The 15,416-nt window shown below is 38.5% G+C and overlaps 1 protein-coding gene across 3 annotated transcripts in view; it reads right to left on the reverse strand.

The window, feature by feature from the left end:
• MIA2 (MIA SH3 domain ER export factor 2) overlaps positions 1-12,609 on the reverse strand; it is a 37,305-nt gene extending 24,696 nt beyond the window's left edge. Inside the window, exons 1-6 of one of the 3 annotated variants that reach the window (XM_084522388.1) lie at positions 12,591-12,609; positions 7,238-7,371; positions 5,861-5,947; positions 4,373-5,537; positions 3,618-3,857; positions 3,382-3,482 (exon numbers count right to left, since the gene is read on the reverse strand). In XM_084522388.1, coding sequence (XP_084378514.1) covers positions 3,382-3,482; positions 3,618-3,857; positions 4,373-5,537; positions 5,861-5,947; positions 7,238-7,366 — 1,722 coding nt within the window. In that variant the 5' untranslated portion in view covers positions 7,367-7,371; positions 12,591-12,609. Of the gene's footprint in view, positions 1-3,381; positions 3,483-3,617; positions 3,858-4,372; positions 5,538-5,860; positions 5,948-7,237; positions 7,372-8,533; positions 8,773-12,590 lie in introns of those variants that run through there. The other 2 variants (XM_084522389.1, XM_084522387.1) reach the window with 2 other exon arrangements.
• Between the last annotated feature and the right edge of the window lie 2,807 nt (positions 12,610-15,416).

Raw genomic sequence — 15,416 nt, forward strand, 5'->3', positions numbered from 1 at the left:
CAAAAGTTTTAACTAAGGAGATTAATTTCATATTTAACACTGAGTGATGCAAACAGACATTATTGAGTGATGGAAATAGACACTAGAAGCAAATTAAATCAATACACAAGGCAGTAAGTACAGGCTTGTACTTTTTTTTTCTTCCAAAAACTCCATGAAATAGGTTAACAGAAGCTTTTGATTTTTAATGTACACATTTAGTAAGTGAAGAAAAAATAGGAGAGATTAAACAAGATATTATGATGATGATGAAATAACGCTGAGTACTTCTCCTTCTGAACCTGCCAATTATGGTATTTCTTTCTTCAGACTGTCTACGTTTTAGTACTCAAATAGTCAATACCAGCCAGTATTTTATGATTTACTGTTAGAAAAATTGTTTAGTAGGAAGATCTGCTCAACCAACCTCACGCTAAAACGCACAGTCAATGAGTCGGTCGCTGTAAGCACTTACACCCACTCGCGTTTTGTACGTAAAGGGATATCGCTGTTTTCTCAAAGCAAACACACAACCTGCTTCAGGCAGGTGCCATTTACTACGTGCAGCGCGCCTTTAACAACTTAACAACGTGTTGCAGCGCCACGCAGCCTCAGCCCCCGTTCCTCTCACAAATCGCTCAGCCCACCGCTACCTCAGGACAACCGGGGGGCGCAGCAGGGGGTGCGGAAACCCGGGCGTGCTCTCGGTCCCCACCCGCCGCCAGCCCCACCTGAGGCAGGCCGGGGCGACGCCGTACCGGGGGCCGCCTCCCTCCGGTCCCCGCCGCTCCCCAGCGCCGAGGCAGCGGGCAGCAACCGGCCCTGAGGGGCTGCGGCACTCACCCTGCGCGCCCCCTCCAGGGCCGAGCGGCAGCAGCGCCGCGCCGCGTCCCGCAGCCCCAGCCACAGCCCGGCCGCCGCCACGTCCAGGGCGCCCCCGCGGCCGGCGGCCGCCATCTTGGCGCGGCGCGGGCCCACCAGCGGCTCGGCCCCCTTCCGGCTCGCCGCTTGGCAACCGGCCCCTACCACTGCCGCGGGGCACGGGGGGGAGGAAAAAAGGAAGAAAGGGGAACGGGCGGGACAGCGCCGCGGGACGAACCACTGCGGCGTGAAGGGGGGCGCTGCGGCTGGGCCGCGATGAGGGAGTCACGGCGGGGGGGTGGGGGGGTGGCTCAGCGCCCGGCCCCGGCGCCTCGTGAGAGGCCGGCCGCTGCTGGCGAGGCTTACCTTTACCTCCGCTCCTTCCATTTGCCCCGTGTACCACCACAGCCTTACAAAAATAAAAACACCGGCGGCTGGGCCGCTTCCCTCGGCGGAGAGCTCGCCCTGGCCGCTGTCCCCGCTCCTGTGACCCTGGTACCGCGGGGAGGGGCAACAGGTGGCTCGGTGACAGGCGGCGGCGCACGCCCGCCGGGCCACACGGCACAGGGCTCCTGGCCACCTCCTTCTCCATGAGTTTTTTTGTTTTTAATTACATTTTATCTTATTTTTTTTCACATAAACTTACTACGATTTATTTTCGTACGTATGCTAAGTCTGTTTTCACAATGCAAGGTGAATGACTTGCATGTGAAACTACCGCCAACAAACTGACAGGTAGAAGGTGGAAGTGCCTGTCCTGATCACATCAAACACCACAAAAATGAGAGTCGCCAAAGCAGCAAACTGTCGATGAGCATTGAAATCCAGCCTGCTTCACTAGAAAGAAAGCAAAACCCTTCAGCTTTTTTTCTCCTAGTCTGTGACTTGGCCAAAATCTATTAAAGTCTGCTTTTATCTGGAAATCGGGTAAAATTAGGCGTGGTTTTTAAACTTCAATCACACAACCCAAACGAAGTTAAAACCAAAGTGTCACATTGATAAAGTTTACCATATATACCAGATACCATGTATCTGATATTACCCTTCTGTTTAGAGGGGATAGTGCAACATTGTCTACCCTTTCTCACATTCCCTTGGCAACACTGTTTTTTGTGAAATTAACATCTGGTAAAGTCCCCTTCACTTTGTCCCTAGTGCTAAACTTAATCCCACTTCATTAATTAATTTGCTTTTGATTCCCCCCCAAGCCCACCCTCTCCAGTTTCACTCCAAATCATCTCCTCATCTAGAAGGCCTTAACTTTCATGACTTTTCACTCCATTAGCAGAGTACAGAGCAGACCTGTACATATTTCTCACCTATTCCTTCCCAGACATTATTTCCCATATAAGTTCTCTCCATGAGGTTTCCACTGAATTCCTTTCCCTGTATTTGCCTGGTATCAATCCTTTGGCTCCACCATCCTCAAGCATCTCCCTTCACCTAAATCACAAGAGCCCAAGGCCATCATAACTCTCCCCTCCTCTTCCAAAGCTGTGTCTTCCAGAAACTCACCCCTTCCACCCCAGGCACCTCCAGTCTTGTTTACCATGCTTCACCTTTATCCTATCTCTAATTCCTGTCTCCTGCAGAAGTCCCCTCTCTGATCCACCCCTTACCCATACCACACATTCCTCAGCTGAACACAGAAGAATGCCCTTTCCTCCTCCCCCCCCCCCCCCACCTTTTTTTTTTTTCCTTCTTAGCAGAAATATAGAAATTAGGGCTGGGTTGGAGAGGCAAACTTGCCTTAGCTTAAAGTGGCAGAAAAGAGGCTAATTTCCAGGTGGAGAAGCAGATGAGGCAATTCTGAAAGGAGCTTTCTGCTCACCTAGCAGAGGACATAGGCAAGTCATAGTGGAGAGAGGCTAGACTAAAACTTCCTCTTTCCAGTTGTACCTTAACCAAGTAATAGGTTAATTAGGTTAACCTAATTGTGGAGGGTGTATTTAGGCAACCTAAGGACTTTCATCTTAAAGAAAAAAATCTTATCCTTGTAATTGAAATTTTACATTTTGATATTTAAGACATCCCCATAACAATCATAATATAAATCATATTTATATTTTTTATATTTCCTTAGAGAAATATTTTAATGCGGTCATGGATGATGTGAATCTTTGGAAATCAAAGCTTTGAAATTATATTTTTAAAAGTGATGGAAGTATTCTGTTTATTTTACTTATCCCAACCAAGCTTTCTAAGGCCATGCAAATCAGTCCTGCGATGAGAACTACTAATGAAACTCATGGTTCCCTAAAGCAAAAAAAAGTGGGGAGGAAGAGGGCAAAAAAGGCTGAGTTCATCAGATTCTGAATTGCAAACAGAAGCAGATGAACAGCAGCTGCCTTGACATTTTCTTTTTTCCAGCTCTCTTATTTAGTATCAGATATTCCTAGAAGCAAGGGGACTGCAAAGGTTTTATTAAAAATAAATTTTCTTTCCTTCTCTCCTCTGTCAGAAGTGCATTTCAGAACATGGCTAACAACTGGCTTAATTTTGCACCGATTTCCAAAATACTATCACATAAAGAACTCTTACCTTTTTGATAATACTTGTCATTGCTGAAAATACAGACTTTATCAACTCCTTAATCTCAAGAGCATCCAAGCACTGAAGAATCTGATATATCCAGCTTCCTTCTGGTTTGTTTATAAGGAAAACAAACAAACAAAGAAGATTTTGTATTACAGTGGTCAGCTTAATACAATTCCAACTATTTTTTTTTTTGAGATTTCAAATTTGTTTTCCTTCAAATTAGGATTTTTTTCACATACCATTACTTGGGATGTAGCTCTGAACTTGGAAAACGTCGTCTGAGAAAGGCTTTTCACCATCAAGTGGTAAATCATCTACTGAGCTAGGTATTTTTTCTTCAGAATTTACTGAAGGAATTACTATTCCATTTGAATGTTGATCACTGTTGCATTCACCGTCAACAGCTCCATTCATTACATATTTCTCCTTTGGCATTTCTTCTAGAAGTTTTCGTTTACTGGCTATTCCTGCAAATAATTCTGAAAGGACATAATGTTTATTTTTAGAGGATTCAACTACCCATTCACAGTTTTTTTCCCCTCAAGACATTAACCTCCACTGAGATTTTGATCTTACATTTTTTAAACATTTTCCTCAACTTAAAACCAAACATCAGAGTGCTTTGTTAGATTAAAAATGTGCTGCAGATTTATAATTTAAGCAATGCTAGTTCAAATCATTGTCTCAGAGTGGAGTTTGGAGGACAGAGCTTTAAAGCAAAACTGGTATTGCAGCGCAGTACATAAATATTAAAGAAATATTATGCTCTTTTTTTTTTTTCCTTCTAAACAGCAGCCTGGCTTTCTAGCTTGAGGGGTTTTAGAAAGCTAGCTGTAATGATATTTTTTTCTTTAAAAACTATCTTCTATTTTGTGGGCTTCTGGGGTAAAATTTTTTCTGATACTTTCCAGAGCTCAGATTCATTTTCTGTGTTTTTGTATCTTGCACAGTCTGTTTTATAATTAATAGAGCAATTACAGATTTTCATACCAACCTGAATGGCCATAGCTGCTTTCTGACTCTTGATTTCTCATTTTAGCTTCAGTGTTTTCCAGCAGTTGCCTTTCCAATATCAGTTCTTGTTCTGAATCATAAGGTTCAACTGGCTCTTTTTTCCCACCAATTAGTATATCAAAATATGATCCAATGCTACTTGAGGTGCTTTTGGTGTCACTGAGAGTATGCACACTTTCTGGTATCTCCCCAGCATTTGGCATGTTACTGTTTGAATCTATTATTTCTTTTGTATAAATTTCATCTTCATCTGTCACTGCTTTAACTGTCTCCTTTGATTCTTTGTCCATGTGTGATTCTTTCTGGTTTAAAGTCTGCATTTCTTCATTCTTACTTGCTTTATCTTCTGTTTCTCTGCTTTGCTGGTCTTCCATAGCAATTGTTTCTTTCTCAGTATGCCCAAAATTTAGAACATTACTTAAACCCAAATTGAACCAATTTGATTGGTATTGCTGGCTTTCACTATTTTGTTCTTCTATCAATAACTCTGTGACTGCTGTTTCATGTTCATTATTGGGATGTCCATCCACACCAGAAACATCACGGCTCTCTGGATCATTTTTTTCTGATACAAGACCAACATCCTCTTTCTCTTTACCAAAATACAGAAAGTCCGTCAGTCCACCCTGAAACCAACCAGATGCTACAGGCTCTTGTTCCTCCTTATCATTTGTCTCTACTAACTCATTTTCAGCAGTTACTATTTTTCTGCCTCGGTAACTATTTTCTTCTAAAGATTCAGTAATCGCTTTTAAGTTCTCTTCATCATTTTTACTTCCTGTGGTAAACCATTCTGCAATATTGGAAACCATCCAACTAGACTGAGCTGGAATGGGTTTTAATGGGAGACTGTTTTGAATTTCTGGCTGCTCAGCGTCTTCGTTTCTATTCTCATTTTCAGTAACCAGCTTTGTGCTTGCAGACTCCTCCTGACTCTGAGATTCCTTGGAATCATTTCCAAAAGCTGATTCAAGTCCTTCTTCATTTTGGTTGGAGTCTCTTATATGATTTAAGAGTTCATTTTCTTGCAGCTTTGATTCTGCATCAGATGCTGAATATTCACTTTCTTTGTTGGGGTCATGTAATGCACTGTCTTCATTTTCAAAAACATATTCATCTCCATCAAGACAAAGGAAATCAGTTTCCTAAAAGAACAATATTAACTTTTAAAATGCTCTAACATATAATTTTCTACAGTGCTGTGTAACAAAGTAAAGCATCTTTACTCTCTTCCTCTGTGTGTATGTCTTACACAAAGTACTGTATTTATATTATTCCTAATGCTTCTATAACATTTATTAGATAAAAAGTTATCTTAGAGAACAATGAACACAAATGGTGCAATAAGAAAGGAACCATGTTTTGAATTATCTGAAAAAAAATATATGTTGAAACTTGAGCTTCTAACTGGGTATTAGATTTTCAATAGTTGTGAACTACGCTGGAGAATCTGGTGATGTTGATTTACCTTGGTGAGCACTTCAACTTCTTCTACAATTAAAACTTCTTCAACCTTCACAGCATCTTTTGGGAAATATCCAAAATCTTTTCCTTTCTGTAAGAAATATAAAAGGAGTGAGAGCACTTACACGGTAGTGGTAAGTATATGATATGCTTGCATATATGCTAGAAAAGTATGAACAAACAGTAAGTTTATAGGACTGTCCTCCACCTCCTTCATTTTTTTTTTGGTTAAAAATGATTTATTTTTCCTTCACTAAAGTGTTCCATTTGCTACTTCAGAAAGCAAGAAGAATATTATTCCAACTATTATTTTCTGTAGTCTTAACAGTCCTTAACTGAGCACAGTGTTATGTACACAGATGGTCTCTGCTAGCTCCTAACAGGATCAGATGCAAAATTTCCATTTACTCAAGTTAGAGAACAATAACACCTTAATAACTAATGACCCATAAAAAGTTACAAGGAAAGTACGATGTGAAATCCAGGTAGGAGACCAGGTGCTGCTGAAGAGAAAATGGCAATGAAGACAACACTGCAGAACATAAATAGATGATAATGGCCAAAAGAATAATGCCAACATAAGTAAGAGTCAGTCTGACAATGAAACCAACTACTAGCTTTACAACAAAGCACTGCACATAGCCTTTAATGGAGGAATACACCTTGGACAGCAAGAAGGAATGAAGTACCTGCAAAGATACTCTAAGATGCAGAAGGAATGACAGAATGCCACTGTTAACCAATAAATGTCATACATCATTTGGGAAAAACAAACAAAACAAAATAAAAACCACCATCATAACTGATGTATTCTGGTTTTGAAACATTTACACTGTTTTACCAGCAGTTGGATTTGGATTGGTGCATCCACTGCCTTTTATCTATACCATAACTTTAACTATAGCATAACTTCAGAGCTGTTCTAACTACATTGTCAATTGTTCCAAACCATTAAATGTGTGTGATAACTTCTCTGGGAACTTTCCCTGAGCACTGAACTGTGAAGTCATGTCCCAATCCTGAATTGCCGATCAAGCAACTGTAAAATCTCCTTACCTGCAGACCTGTAGGTAGGTACCTGGCTCACTAGACCTGAAGGTTTTTAAGGGAAAGAGATGTAATCATTCCAGCCAAATGATTAGATGAAGGAGTCAGAAAACTTGGATTCTGATCTTGACTTTGTTTCTCCATGAGTAATCTATGGCCAGATTTAATTTTCCCTTTTATAGAAAGACATCAACAATGACCCATCTCCCAAACACGATGTTGATCCACAACTGGTTAATGTTAAAAAAAGATGGAAGATCCCTAGAAGCAAGCAGACTGCTATTACAATGCTATCTATATTTATGCAGAAAGTCTATCAGATTTAAGTACTTACACTTCCTGTCCACAAATTTTCATTTTTCCTGGAAAGTTTGGAGTACACAATTATCTCCTCCCCTGTTTTGAAGTTAAGATACCGGCAATCAGGCCCCGAGTAGTCTGTAGTGGCTTGAACTCTGCTCATTGCCGCTGGAATATGTAGGAAGAAAGAAACAAGTAAGTATTGTAGCCACTTTGTCTGAAGTTAGATATGTTATTGAAGAAGTGTGTTATATAGATAAACATTATATAATTTATATACATATTTATATATATATATACACATTTATAATTTTATATTTCAGAAATTGCAAGTTAAATCTAGCTGTAATTGCAGGGATTTTGTCTGCTATTTTGAATTTATTAATATTATAAATAAAATAGTTAAGCTCTAGTAACAGAAACCTAAACACATTGTCAGAAACAAAATTTACAATTCAATTTGAATGACTTTGCTTTCTAGTTGTCTCCACCTCTATCTCCTATCATAAAAATCATGGTTTATCTATCATAAAAACCTCTACTGATGTGCTCTAATCAGTTTGGTGCCCATTCCACGTGCTGCCCTAAGACAGATATCCCTGAGCACCCAGAACCTGGTGAAGTTGGAATGGCTCCACAGGAAATAAATCCAGGAGCATTCTGTAGAATTCTGAGCATTCTGTATGGAAATGTCTTTATTTATTGCTGCCCCCCCCCCGCCCCGGTGTCTCAGGGGCTGGTCTGACAACTTCCTGCAGAGCTATTTAATCCCCAGGAACTCCATAACTAGTTACTGCTCTTCATGTTAAAGAAAAAGCTACATTACAGTATCTTTAGAGAAGGATTACAAAAAAACAAAAACAAACAAACAAAAAAACACCAAACAGTTTGCTTAGAATAGAAAAAATACAGTATTGGAGAGTAGGCTATGAACATACTGTAAACAAAAAATATGTTCTTTATTAATATATAGACTACCATGTACATTTAATTACCCTTGTACCTGTAAGGAATGAGTTAAAATACTTTAAAGTTGTTTTATGCTGAATTTTTGAGGAAACCCGAGAAAAAATAGCTATTAAAGTTTTTTATTTTAACTGAACTTAAATCTTTAGATACTTGCACAACACGATCCCTTAAGTAGGTTTTTCAGGAATATCTTTTTTGTAATTTGAAAAATTTAAGTCTTTTTTCATAAACTTAGTATATAGACAACAAACATTTTCTATGGCTACTCATTTTCATTCAGTGCTTTGTTCCTAATCTCAACATCACGGTCTGTAATAGCTACATGTATATAAACTCCTTTAGAAAAAAGATTTTTACTTACTCTCACATTCCCGATCTCCACACTTCTTCCATTCTGAAAGTACCTTTGTACTCTGCAGACTTGTTATAAATGAAATGACTAGCAGCAAAATTCTCTGATCCAATATTCTTGACATTTTTGAGTAAATCTAGAATGCACTGAAACTGTGAAAACTTAATTCATTTGCAGAGTACAAGAATATTCTACATTATTTTTCTTAGCCTAACAAAAAAAAATCGCAACTGAAGTTATAATCCCATTTCCCTTCTCTCATCTGCCAAAGCAAAAGTACACTATGCTAACTCTGCTAATAATCTGCCAAGTCAGTTGTCCTGATTATACGCATGTGTTTAATAATTAACTTAGTTCTGATAGCTAGACTGATGTTTTGAATACAAACAAACTAGTTTTAGCCACATAAGAATTCAGCCACCATCAGAGAGGATTTTTGCTGTCAAGTCTACAGAAGGCTCTGTTCAGGGAAATTCAATATCAATTCTAATATTTTTTTCTGGATTATGGGATTTTTAACATCCGTTTTTAAGTTGAACTACCATTTTTAAACATCATTTCCACATCATATAGCACAGAGCAATGCACCAAATCTAAGCAGATATGTCCTGCTTTATAAGAAATACCTTCTGTTTCTAAGCAACCTATTACCCAACGGAGTTATAAATAATTTTCTCAAATACAGGCTATGCTTTAAAGTGGTAGTTGTGCAGGAAGTTGTACACAGCTTATATAGATATGAAGCTACACTATAAATGCAATCCTACAGAATGATTTGCTTTACAAGTAAGCTTTGCTTCAAATGCTTCACAGCATTGCCCCAAACATCCTTGGTCGACTATGCACGATACATCTTAGGGCCTTCACCTTTCATTTCCAGCTCTCCGACATGGGGTAGCCTCTACCCTCGCCGTTCCTGATAGCATCCCAAGAAACCATATTCCCCCCCAAACTGATAATATTTGCTGTTATACATGTATGCTTCCTAGCAATCCTGCCCCTCCTTCTGTCCTGAGCATGACTCACACAGACTTTGCTTTGCTTTTTCTTTCCGTGAACCTAAGCTGTATCCTACTTGCAGCAGAGTTCCCCTCTCTCCTGCTCCACAACCCAAACCCGCCAGACATGGATGCTCACTATCTATGAGCCAGCAAACAAATCGCCTACAGGGGGCTGGGAGAGAGGGCACAAAGTGCGCTTCAGCCAGAGACGCGTTGACCAGCAATGTCCTGTAAACAAAGAAATCACAGTAGATGACGTCCTCCAGCTGCAATCTAACACTTTGTCCCCTTCCTTTGCCACATGACCTGATAGCCAGACGGGCCTCTCCTATGACCCAGCACACCAGCTGCCCCTGCTGTTAGGTAATCCACCAGAGAACCGCTGCACGCACCCACCAGGGCAAATGCATGATAGATCTGTACCCCAGCACTCTCCCCGGAATAGTTTTGATGGAGTCCCATCCCCAGTTATTTCTCTCCTCCACTCCTCTTCTGCTGCTTAGAGTGCCTGAGAACCTTTCCTGGGGTCCTCCAAGTTTATCTGTAGGAGGTGAAGGGGAGGAAAAATAGAATGCCAGGCAGCTGAAACATCAGGCCGTTTCTTTGCATTTGTGAAAAGATGGACAAGCTTTTGGTTCCCCAAAATGTACAGAGTAGGACAAACTAGTGAGAAGGAATATATAAAAAATTACACTGGGGAGTAGGAAGAACTACAGAAGAATTTTATATTAGAGGGTTATATTAGAGGGATTGTCTATTACCAAGTGTCATACAAAAAATCAAAAAAAAAAAAAGGACAATTTTTATCCTGATAAGGTTATAAGCTGGTCAGAAGAGTCTTTCATAATGCTGAATACCGACCGTGGAACGTAAGGCAAAAAAACAATCATGGTCTTAGAAAGTTTAATAGTCCCTTTCTGGCCTTGGTAACCAAGAGGTGATTCACAAAAAGTGGTAAAGCCAGACATTCTAACATCTAAAACTACATAGGTCAGCAAGTTTGTGTCAGAGGGCAAACTGAAGGACCCACACCTTGAGATCTACACATTACATTTGTCAAAATAGCTCTCAGAATGGCTGACTCTTCATATGGACACACAAACGAATTCTCAGGTCTTTGTATGGAGATGCTATAAATGGAGTAGCTAGGATGAATTGCAGTGCTTCATCTACATCTGCAGTTTTCAAATTATTCTGGGCCCTGGTTATTGTGTACCTTAGTCTCAACAATCATCATTCTAGGTTTGAAGCTGTTGAAAGGTTGATTAGCAGTGTTCTCTCTCTCTTTTATTTGTTCCTCTAATACAACTTCAATAACAAAGTACATTCATATCAAATATTCTTTTCTTCAGGGTGTAAAACTCACACTTGCAGATGTTATACAAATGTAAGCTGTAATCACCCTTGAACTAAAGTCAAAGCTAAAGATACAGGGGGTTTATCATAGCTGCCTCCCAAAGGACAAAGTTGAAAACTTTACAGCAGGTAGAGCAAGACTTCACTTTATTTGTTTAGTGAGTAGAAGTTGGACACTTCTGCAGAACTGAAGCAACAGAAGTGAAGACTATTATATATGCAAAAACAAACAATGCTAATGAAAAAGATCTAATTTGAACAGCTTTCCTTAGAACGAAACTATTTTGTTGGAAATCTTAGTAACTATAAGCATTAAGCTTATAACTTTAGTTATAGGTAGTATAGTAACTAGTAACTTTAAGCATTAAGCTAGAAATACATAACATTACATGTCTTGACATGTCATAAATTCCTTCTGACATACTAAAATTCACAGAAGAATCAAGTCAGAATTAACGGTTTGATTTAAATCAACTGATTAGTATGGCTCACTGAATGACTCAAGATATGATCCTGTATAAATACAGAGATGTTGCATTTCCTAGACCATTCAGGATCTGCATGAACCATAGAGATCCCAAAGGAGATCATAAGCAGATACAAACTCTCTTAAGTACATAAAAATCAACAGCTATTTTATAACAGTATATACAGTTTTGATTATATTTTTATGATAGCACCAAAAGGTTACATACAGAATGCAAGGTTTCACTGTGTATAATATTGCACAAATACATGGAAGGATACAATTCATAACAAAAAACATTTGAAACACAGTTCTCTTGACTTGAGATGTTTGCATTAAAATGCAGATCAACTTTAATATGGAATCTCATGTTTTTTTTTTTTTAAAAAAACAAAACAAAACACTTTTTGGCATGACAACTATCTTTTAAAATCTAGTAAAACAAAGGAAGAGAAGAAACACTAGTTCACTCACTCTTCTTCTAGTTAAATATAAACATGTAACAGACATTCTTTATTCAAATTTAAACCATATTTTTAGCCAGGGTAATAAATTGTAAGAAAAAGCCATTATTGCTTCCCTGTTACAAAAAGGGTTGCAAACATGACAACTTCGTGTGTTACTTGAAAATCATGGAACTTGTGATGTACTACTTTGAATCTTGATAGTACTTTCCTAAGCTTTGAATGCCTCACGCTTCGCTATACATTAAAAGGCTTCACGTAATAAGAACTGCCTGAATGAGGTTTGTGTAAAACAGGGATTTTCTACGCAACTCAGATGAAGGGGGAAAAAAAAAAGGCAAAGAGCAAAGTTGTATTCTCCAAAACACAGATCTCTATGTTATGCATATACACCACTGCTGCAGCATTTGATCACATCATAAATACATATAGGATTAGAAATGCTTCTTTGAGCAGGGAAGCTCATTTTAAAGATCTGGGACACACAAAATGAAGATGTTTGTCCTGTTGTGCAACAGCAATTATTACAAAATGAGCAGCTAAATCTGGATCCCAGAATTATAACTGTGGCCTAACCACAAGACCTTCATTTCCTTAGGAAGAAACGATGCTGGAGTTATCTATTTGCAAATTTACTGATCTTGGAAATTATTGAAGTTTACCCACACCTTCTTTCTTCAGAAAAATTACTTTCAAATTTCCTTACTTACAATGAAGCTGTTCTAAGCACAAAAACATGTAAGTTTCAAATAAAGAAGCACAAATTTGAAGAAGTGTACCTTTTATGCAAAGTCATGCTTCAGCTTACAGTTCATGAACAATCTGCATAAAATCTACTCTGACAAGGACTCCACGTGGAACATCGTGGAAAAACACATTCTTGGAGACTTCCAGCTTACTGCTGCCAGGAGTGAAGAAAATTGAGACAGGTAAATGGTATAGTCAGTGCACATACATTTAGTATAACAGCACTGTAACAAAATACACCAATCCAACTCCTCTAAATTCTCATTTAAAGCTAGAGTGGACAATTTGATGCAAGCACTCCACAAGACACACATAGATCTTACATGTTACCCACTCGTATAAAACATCTCAACTTCATTATTAGTTTTTTGCCTCTTTGATTGTTTTTCTGTATTACTTGACTGAAAAGAGACCAAGGTATTTTTCCATTGATCTCTACTCACCACTATGTGGGAGTGAAATAAAACATTTTAGTAATTTCCTACTTGGATGGTATCTGCACTTAATTCTCAGACACAAAACTATTACATTCAATTTTAAGACCTCATTTGATACATTTCTACTGCTATTTGAAATAGACTGGGAACAGAAAGGAAATTGTACTCAGGGTCTCAGTATTATCCACAACTTTGTTTCAGTGTAAGAGGAAACACATCTCTATCCAATGCTTTAAAATTGTTTGGCTCAGATGAAGTGACATTGAGTGTAACTAAATTACTAAAAATACAACTGCTTTTTAAAGACAAGGGTCTTTATGTGGTATTGTGCTAATAGTACAGTATTATCTTATACCACTACTGTAACAGAATATTGGTTGGAATATAGGTAGTTTTTAGAAAACTTGGTTCTTATAAATTTATCATACACTGACATTTATATGTTGCACTGTGCTGCTTGGATTTGGCAAAACTATTTACAGCACAGCGTAACCATGGCAGTTAAATTTCTTCAAATAAGCATTAAACTATCAAATACATCACCTGCTTTGTAACTTGGCAACAAAATTCCTGTATTTTCACCTTGTCAAATATATATTCCTGCCTGTAATACAACCTGAAACAAGAAACTTGAATGTAATCAATCCATTCCCTAGTTTAGTTACCAGCACCCACCACACTTATTATAAACCTATGCAGCTTCTGACCAGCCGCCTACTCCAGCTTAGTATAATTACATACATATATAAATACCTCTATATTCCAGCCTAGTATAATTACAGTATTAGCTATTAAAACCTGTACAATAAAACTACAAAAGGTATCATTTAACACTGGATCACTCAAGCTCAGAGTAAGAAACCTTAAAACATACTGTTAGGGATATCAACAACCAAGTAAATTAAAATGATTTCCAAATGCAACTTGAAATTTGTATGTTTCACATTTCACACCCAGTGACATTTACTCAACTACTCAGTGTAAGAATTTTTCCCAATGGTAAACCACTGTGTTTAACATCTTAATAAAAAACTTGAACATTTTGCTTCCAAAAAAACAAAAATACATTAATCTACCACTTTCCCCTGAAGGGAAGGGAAGCATGGTTGAAGCCTACCGACAAGAAGTGAAAAGCAATCTCACTTGTAGAGCTGCAGAGGCAAATAGGATATCAAAGCAGGAAATGGACTGAAGAATGAGTAACATAACTGGTTGAGAGAAGGAAAACCCAAAGAGCTTTCACACTGTTTAAATCTGTCATGAGAGAACATTTCACTTCATCCCTTGCTAGGCACACTTCTGTAAGCCAGGAAGTTCAGCACTTCAGAAGTCTGTCACTACTCTGAGTTCAGAAGAAAAGTCCAAAAACTAACATCCTCCCAAACTAGAACTATAAAGAAGTACACCGTGTTTCAGGAAAAAAAGGGCATACACATGGCATTTGATGCATTAAAGCCAGCCTATTGCTCATTTCAATTCTGAAATCTTTCCAGGACTTCCTGATCTGTTGTTTGGCACATCAGATTAATTCTCTTACTGCCCAGACAGTCCAGATTATAACAGTGCTTCACGTTCAGTTATTAGGCATTAATTATAATCTTTAAGAATGATTTTAGATACAGACCTATGGTACGACAATCTTTAATTGTACAAAGGCAGTACACCTATCTTAGAGAAAAAGACATGGGCATCAGGAAAGTAGTCTACAAAGCCACATTTATTTGCACATGTACAGAACAGAGCAACAGATGTTATTGTTTTCCATACAAAATTATATAAAAACAGTATTCACCTTCATAGATAACACCATACCACTTTGTATTGTATTAAATACATTCAGAAAACATTCTGTCACACACACGACATTAGTTATTAGGTAGTCCCAGGTAACTCCAACACTGCAATGTTATTATTCCTAGTGGCATGAAGGGATCAAAGATAAGACTGTAAATAAAAAAGAGACTCCTTGTTGGGAAGCAAGCTGAAGTCTTTCCTCCACTGTCCATCAAAGCAAGGGACATCATTAAACATAGTAACTACCTCCAGAACATAGATGCAAACACTACCAAAGGACCTGCAGAAGGCAAGTAAGAGTGGTATTCCAGACTGCCATGAGCTATCTTGGTCAGCATAAAGTGTTCACATTTAATCACTGCTTGCCTATGGGTAGGAAAAAGTTTCATAACTGGAACATAGAGTTGAATAAAAATTTGTGATTACAGAAGAAAGCAAAAAGGCATAGATTCAAAGCAAATACTTTTCCTTCCTATCTAGCACTGGAGAGATTACTCTCTTTAGAGGAGTCTTAAGATTCCCATTCTTGCAAGGAATAGAGGGGAAAAGCAAAATTAAGTTTCCTGCAACACTGCCTCCTTACATACGATCTAAAAGGGGAATTTAAGTGTCAACAGGACATCTCAA

This window comes from Aythya ferina (genome assembly GCF_964211825.1).
Source record: "Aythya ferina genome assembly, chromosome: 5".
NCBI lineage: Eukaryota > Metazoa > Chordata > Aves > Anseriformes > Anatidae > Aythya > Aythya ferina.